Source organism: Protobothrops mucrosquamatus, unplaced genomic scaffold, assembly GCF_001527695.2.
Source record: "Protobothrops mucrosquamatus isolate PMUCROS unplaced genomic scaffold, P.Mucros_1.0 scaffold36, whole genome shotgun sequence".
NCBI lineage: Eukaryota > Metazoa > Chordata > Lepidosauria > Squamata > Viperidae > Protobothrops > Protobothrops mucrosquamatus.
The window spans coordinates 367953-375893 of record NW_015386420.1 but is presented as its reverse complement, the minus strand read 5'-3'; the positions used below and the strand labels follow the sequence as shown (position 1 = coordinate 375893).

Genomic DNA, 7941 nt, shown 5'->3' with positions numbered 1-7941 from the left:
ATATAAATTTATTCAGATTATATAAATGTATTCATACAATTAAATCAATATAAACGAATTAATATTACAATTTTAAGCTCTTTACGGTGCATAATATCAACTCAATTTCAACTGGAATATATGTTCTCAGCGGAGAGGGGTGAATATGTCTGAGAGGTCATTAATTTCTGCTCTTGAAAGATGCCGCAACCGCAACAGATTACAACCCACAGACCTCTTTTCCTCCCTTTCCTCGCCTCCTCCTAAATAGCAGTCCTCTATTTCTACACGGCCCTTTATTCCAGCGGCGTTTCAGTATTTTGTGCATCTCTATTGTCGCCGCTTTTCCTCCATCGTGGTCGGCTCCGTCTCTGCCCCTTGACGCACCTGAGCAGATCACCCGACTCGCCCGTTACTCGCCCCCAACTTTACTCCTGCTCTCCTACCTGTCCAGGGTCTGCGGCACTACTAAGCCCGTCTGTTCCGACATCCTCCCCGGGTACGGGAAACCCGGGGGCTCGGCTAAAACAGGCGCCAGCAACCACTCTAGAAAGCAAGGCCCACAGCCTGCCAGGAGGAGGGGACAAAAAACTCGGAGTGCCCGGACGCTTCGTTCGCGGCGACAAAGGACGCCACTGAGGACAGGTGCCACTCACACCTGGCAAGCTTCGACAACGGCAGAGAGCGCGCGAGAGAGCGCGAGAAAACGAAGAAACGGAGGGGGGGGGAGAAGCAAGGCCCCGGCCTCTGAGCAGCGAGACGAGAGGGAGGAGCGAGAGTCACTGCGCACGCGCCGGTTCTTACCTCACAGAGGAACCGCTACTGTGCTCGGCTCCCTTCTCCCCTGCTGTATGCGAGACTGCAGTCAGCACTCAAGTCACCATGGGAGATGTAGTTCCTGCTCCTTGCTACCCCTGAGGGGATTTAAATCCCCTTCTCCCCCCGCCCTTTCCTCCTTCTTCTAACGGCGCGCGCGTTACGGTTGCTCTCACCACGTCCTTAAGCCGCAGCTGGGTGTGTGAGCGCGAGGCGGGTGGCATTTTGCCTTCGGCTGCGGACGCGGCGAGATGGCTACGCTCGCTGCGGGAAAGGTCAGCACCTCGCCCCTGTCAATTTCTGTGCGGGTTGCTTTTCCTTTCGTCCACCTTGTCGTTCCCTTCTGGGGGAGCGGGAAAGAGAAGGCACTGATTTGTAGTTAGGTGTTATAATATGTGAATTACATCCCCCCTCCCCCCCGGCTTTCCTTTTCTTACAGGTTTGTCTTCTATGTCGTTCTCCTATTTCCAAGTCTCATCTGTGACTTTTTTTATTATGGTAGCTCGACCAATAAAATGGGTGGCTCCTTAGCTGTCAGTCAGAAAAAAAGTGAGGGAACCAAAATGAGAACCAGCCTCATGCTCTCTTTTGAGGAAAGGATAATACCTTCTGCTTTCCTCCCAGTCAGGCTATTAAAACTAATGTTGAATTGGGGAGACAAACCTTGGTGTAGCTTAGTGTTTCAGTGGGGTAGCCTCTTAAAATATGTCTACTCCCTAGGGAAGAGCTTAATGGTAACTGACCTATTTTCTTTAACCTGCTTGTTGTTTACAGAGATACTTGAAATGGGGCAGAAATACCTAGGCAAGAAGTGCTGAACTTCCAGCTATTATCTAGAATGCCAGATCTTCCTCAAATTATATCAGAATGATGTAGATAAAACATAGTACATGGGTGATCCTTGGTGTTCTCTGAGCTTGGTTGTTTTCTTGCAAATGTTTCATTACCCAAACCGATGATATCTAGTTTGGATAATGAAATGTCTGCAAGAACAACTAAATTCAAAGAAGCACCAAGGACCCCTCATTTCAACCTTGTCTTACAAATATTCTCGTCTATCGAAACATGGTACAGTATACCTCAAGCTCACCATTTAGAAAAAAAGAAAACCAAGACCCCTAACCAGTGGTATGGTTTACACCACACACTTATCCATAGTTAACTGAATCAGAGTTTACTCAACCCAATTTTTTGAGTCTGAATAATAACGGATGAAACCATAATGTAACTACATAGGCTACGTTACCTCAATGGGCTACACTAAAATGTATGTCAAGTTGTTTTTCAGTATGTTGTACAAACACAGAGTGAATTTTCTTCTAGGAATGTAACAAATTGTGCTAATTTTACTTTAGCTTTGTTTTTTTTTAAATGTAGGTTAAATAGGTCCACCTGGTTTAGAAAATTGCAGGTGGCTTTGGTTTAACAGTTAATAGTTAGGGATTGAACAAATTTGATATCCTTAAAAAGTTGTAATCAAAAATTACAGTTTGTTTTGAAATAGGTCGTCTCATTTCTAAACTAAAATTGGCCTAATTTGGTCATTTTGGCTCCAATGGCCTAATTTAGTCATTTTGGCTCTCTCAGACAGAGACAATTCATTCTTTTATGACAAGATAAAGCTCATTTATTTATCAATAACTAGCAATTTTTCTTCTACCAATTTTAAATACATAATACCAGCTGCTAACTTCTAATTTGATAAACACTAACAAGACAGGATGTAGCAGGATGTAATGATTTGTACAACTTTTTAAATAATGGGATGTCTTATTTTTAGGAAACTAGTTATTTCCTTATCAATCATGTGAATTGGATATAAATACAGAATGTTATGTTTAATGTAGAACTTTGCATGGTGAATTTTATATAAAAAGCTACTACCCATTTTGCATTCTACCCATAGCATTTGATATCAGTTCCTTATTAATTTTGCAACCATAAAAATCAGCATATATCAATTTTTCTCAACATGATACTTCAGTTATGTTGTATTTCTAATTCTGTTATTCACAGCCTCATCATTTTCCTTAAGAGAATCATGGGGCCTACACCAAGTTGTGGGTTGAGGAACAGTGTTATACAATTGTAAATATAGTAGCAAGTTGATCCTGTCTTTTTCTTCAAATCTCTCACATTTATTTACTTTTTCCTTTCAGTTTTGGGTGCAACTGATTGTCTTTAAGAAACACATGACTATTTAACTTGAAAGACAAAATTTACATATCTTTTATACTATTTCTGAACTTTTTGAAAGCTCTGTTTATAGAAATATAGAAACAATATTGACTATGAAGTGGTAGATCTTGCACCGGTCTTTGGACCTTCTATATGTTTAACTTCCAAATAGCCTATCATTATGCAATGAGACAAATGTTGAATTCTATTTAGTACTCTGGATATAGAAATGAATAGATAGAAGAAATCCTGGGGAAAGAATGAGTAGATGTCACTGTATCTTCTGGTCTAATAACACATAAATGCTTGTTCTCCATGATACATTCTCCTTATTTTACTGTTTGTGTTTCAAATGTAACTTTAAATAAAAATATTCCTTACTGTTCTACAACTGAAGAATAAGCGCTTACATGAAATTATTTATTTTCATGCCCTTTTACAACAAAGTCTCTTTCAAGTCAGATTTGACTCCTAGTAATTTCAAGGATATGTCTGTTAGGGTTTTGGCAATAATCAAAGCCTCATAAAAGATATTTCCAATAACATTAATTTTTCTCTTTCTTGAAGTAATCCACAAAATACAACTTTTGGTATTTCATCTGCAAATGCACATATTAGTATGTTATGTTTATCCTAGCTCACACGTTTTAGGTTGTTTCCCTTGTTCAGACAATAATAGGAAAACAAAACATTTTGTTTCCAAGTAATGACCTTGTAATACAAAAAATATTATTTTAGTAATTTAATCTTCTAATTAAGGTTTCAGTGGAATATATCTAGAATGCTTTACTCATTCATATGTTATGTGGGCCTTTACTCTCTTTCCTATTAAAAGAAAGCATGTTATTTATTACACATTTGAACCATGTTTTATATCTATTAATGTTTCCTCATCTATATGGTAGTATAAATGAATTTTCTTTTAATTTTCACCCTCATTTTATTTTTTATTAATTTCAAAAATGCAAAAACAAGAAAAGCGAAATGAATACATATACATGGATAAAATAAACACTGTAGGGAAAATTTGAAATGAGAGTTTGACTATAAAATGAAAATGAAAATAGATTATATAAAAAAAATAAGAAAAAGTATTCTAGTAGCCCTTCTCTCCCCCCCCTCATTTTTATCCAATTGCTAATTACTACTTTAATATTTTTATTCCATAGTTTGGACATTTGTGATTGTTGCTTGTTTTTATTTGGATTATTTTAATTATTTTTAAACAGTTTCTTTTTTTCCTCAGAAGCTATATTTCTATATCTTAGCTTGCCTTCTTGAATAATATGTTTTATATAAAGGAACCATTTCTGCTTGAATTTGATATCTCTTTCAATCTTAATGAATTCATCAATAACTTCATGTAGTTTTCTTTGGCAATAATACCAAAGTACCTTTTTCACAATGCTTTGACTTCTTAATATAGTCTAAAGGCCTGAGATTCCAAGTAATAATCAGATCCAACTCTGTTTAGTTTTCTGAGATTAGCCAATGCCGGCTAGGTGCTGCCACCTAGCTGGGCCATCCACAGTATGTATTGATGTGGTTTACATCTGACTAATTCCAAGAAAGTTTATCGCAACTATTTGGTGGTTATTGTCAATTGTCTCACTTCAAGTGATACATGTCTCACTTCAAAAGAAACTAGGGTGACTTATATTCCCAATACATTGGGTTAGAACAATAAATAAAAAAGTAAAAAAAAAATGGGTCAAATTAGCAAAAGCAAGACATTTAAAGATAAAAGAAAAGAAAAAATAATCACCAAAAGCCCTTCAAAATGTCACACCCTAAATTCATAGATAAAATTAAAAAAATATTACTTCAACTAAGTGGTAAGCAATTTACAGTATTGGTATCACGAGTAAAACAACCTCGCTCCTTTTGAAGACTTCCCTAAGTGAGTCAGTAAAAGAATTTGGGGCAAAACATAATGCTGAATGAAATAATTGAGTACTATGAATATATGTGAGAGAGAATATCCTTGCCATCTTTAATTATACATTTAAATTAAAACTAGAAAATAAAGTGGAAACTAGTACAGATCAAATAACAGTATGATGTTTCAGGGTGCCGTCTTCAGAAAATAGGCTGACTTTCAACAAACAGAATTTTTGTTCTGTTTGGCTTCTTTTAATAATTTAGTCTGGAAAAGGCAATTAACGGTAGTTGGCTTTAGCATGCCACAGTTAATAAAAATACATTTCATTCAGTTGACACCATCTGTGTATCCATTACAACGGAATGCTCTCAGACTGTCCACCTAAGACTATGAATGAATATAATCTGCCCTTGCCCTTAAATGCCAAATGTCCAGTACAATGAACCTCTATTGTATTTATTTTTCCACACATTCAGACTTCCACACCACTCTCAGACATTAGATCAAAGATCCAACTGCTTCCCTCAAAAAGAACAAAAGAGATTAAAGTATAATGGTTTTACTGGGAGAAAGACCCCTTTGAACCACGTCTGAATAAATATGGACAGAATTCATTTGCTCAGGTATAATTAAAACAGATGATTCAGATATTTAAATTCCAATATAATTTAAAAATCCAAAAATCATTATGTAAATAAAAGAGCTCCTTTGCATCTTAGCATATAATATCTTAAGCTACCTTATGATGAAATGCTTAGATCTTTTATGCCTTCCCCGTGTAATTTTGTCAGACAAAATGCAACTGGCAGTAACTGGAAAAATAGGTATTTCTGTGCATTAACTTAATATTTACAAGTTAATCCATCCTATTAATTGAAGTGATTTGTAATTCCAACACATTGGTTATCCACACAGAGTTTAAGAATTTTTAGTAGGAAAATGCCAGATACAATGTTTTGAAAAATATTTGCTCATTCTTATCTTTGTTATATTTGACTTGAAGATATATGAATGTTAAGTATATAAGTCAATTATTTCATAAAAAGTATATTAAAAATACTTAAATGAAAAAGGTTAAAATCTGTATGTTTCTTAAAATTATAATTAATTTATTTACAGTTACTAACCAGAAGTTTACCACCATAAAGAATGTTATGAAAGTATAGTATGTTACATTTCTCATTTGTTTTAACAGAGTTACTACATCTAAAGTCAGTTATGGAAAAGAGAAATCAAATTGTCATATTATCCATGATAGATTTTAATTTATAGCCACATAGGATTTTGTATACGAATATGTGTGCACATGAGCACTTTCCTGAAGAGAAGGGGTAACTTTCATTGTAAACAGTAAGGAGTAAATACTAAGAGATTTTTTAAAATCCATGGATATATGCAAAAATGGATTGATATATGCATGATTTTTTAAAAAATATTTGCAAGCAGACAGGAGGGACACAATAGATCTGAATATGTGTTGATAAATATATTAAGCCTTTTTAATGAAATGAAAAATGAAGGTTATAATAACTTACTTTGGGCAGCTATTACCCGGTTGATTTTAATTCAGATACGATACAAATCTCTAAAAAAAACAAGGAAACGTTAGCGTTTTGATCCATGTCTAAACTAAGATCAGTTAATCATATATGATGAAGTAACTATTATTTCCAAATGTACCTGTTAGGCCAGTTTTCTTTGTTGAAAAAGCCATATAGCCGTAGTTCCTTTTATTAAACGTGCGTCGCTCCTTTGAATAGTGTACTACAGTATTCTCCCAGCCTGCCTCTGTTTGAAAGAGTTCATTCGCAAAAGACTTCAACCCCCACAATTCCGCGCGCGCGCGCATGCGCTTTAAGCTTACAGTTGTCAAAGTGCTCTTGCCAGAGCAATTTCTATTTATCATATACCAAACCCGAAAGAAGGAAATAGACATACTGTCCCTACCTTTCATTGATCTTTAAATACAGAACACTCAAAAGGTAAATGTTCTGGGCAATTTGCCTTGACTGTGTGGGTTACTGCATGCAAATGAAGTACAAAGGGGATATTATTTTTTCCGTAGTATACTTTGGATTGACATAAATATATTCAGTGGGAGAAAAAGGGGTGGAGAAATCAGGGGACTTTGGATATTAACCTACAACTAGATATTTGGCTACCTGCTTTTTTTTTTTGAGTAACATCCTTTTTTTTCTGGTTCAGACTGCTTACAATTACTAAAAGTAGATGTTGACCTTGAGAAGAAAGGTATGATTTTTAGTGAAATCCTAAGTGTAATATGAAGTTCATAGTGGTATTTAAATCAGTTGTTACAGTATAGCTTATCATCTACATTGGAAGGCATAGTGTTAATAATATCCTTATTTATAGAAATGTTTTCATAAATAGGCATTTTAAAACTGGTGCAGAGTAATACCCCCAGGTTTTTTTTTCTTTGCATGAAATATTTTGTGTATATGTTGTCTACACTACTGCTTTGATGAATTTGATCTGAGTGCAGCTAATAGAAAACTACACAAAGGCTTTGATATTATGGCTTGCTGCAGTGCTGCTTTAAAGGTTTGCCTGCACCCCCTATAGCAGCGTCAGAACTGCGTGCAAAGATGCGCTAGTTTACTCCATTTGGGGATTCTGAATTTAGCTTAGAACACTCTATATATGCACCCTCCGCAACACATTATTTTTAGCTCGTGTGTAGATCAGTAGTGAAGAAAATTATTTCTGTGAACTATCCTGCTGTGGATTAATACGCGTACAATATACGCTTCTGCTGTTCTTACTTGATTAACTATCTGTTTGAAGAGGAATGCTAAATTTATGAATCCCTGGAATGAGAGAGACGTGAGAAAATTACTATGTTCTTAATTCTCTTAAGTCCTCTAAGCAGCTGCTGTTATGATGCCTTGATTACTTCTATGCAGTTAAATAGCAAGAAAAAAATGAGTGATTTGAACACTGGGTAAAGGGGGGAGGGGAGAAGGAAACCACGATATAGTATTAAATTTCAAATGTTGTACCTACTACTAACTAATTCAGTTTATAAAGTTCAGTATATAGGGTGGATGGCTGCCTTTAGCCTATTT

At 35.8% G+C, this 7941-nt stretch overlaps 1 protein-coding gene across 1 annotated transcript in view; it reads right to left on the bottom strand.

The window, feature by feature from the left end:
* The window catches only part of MARCH5 (membrane associated ring-CH-type finger 5), a gene marked incomplete at its 5' end in the record, with an annotated part of 28759 nt that extends 22349 nt beyond the window's left edge, over positions 1-6410 (bottom strand). Inside the window, one exon of the mRNA XM_029283206.1 lies at positions 6391-6410. Coding sequence (XP_029139039.1) covers positions 6391-6410 — 20 coding nt within the window. The remainder of the gene's footprint in view (positions 1-6390) is intronic.
* Positions 6411-7941: the final 1531 nt, after the last annotated feature.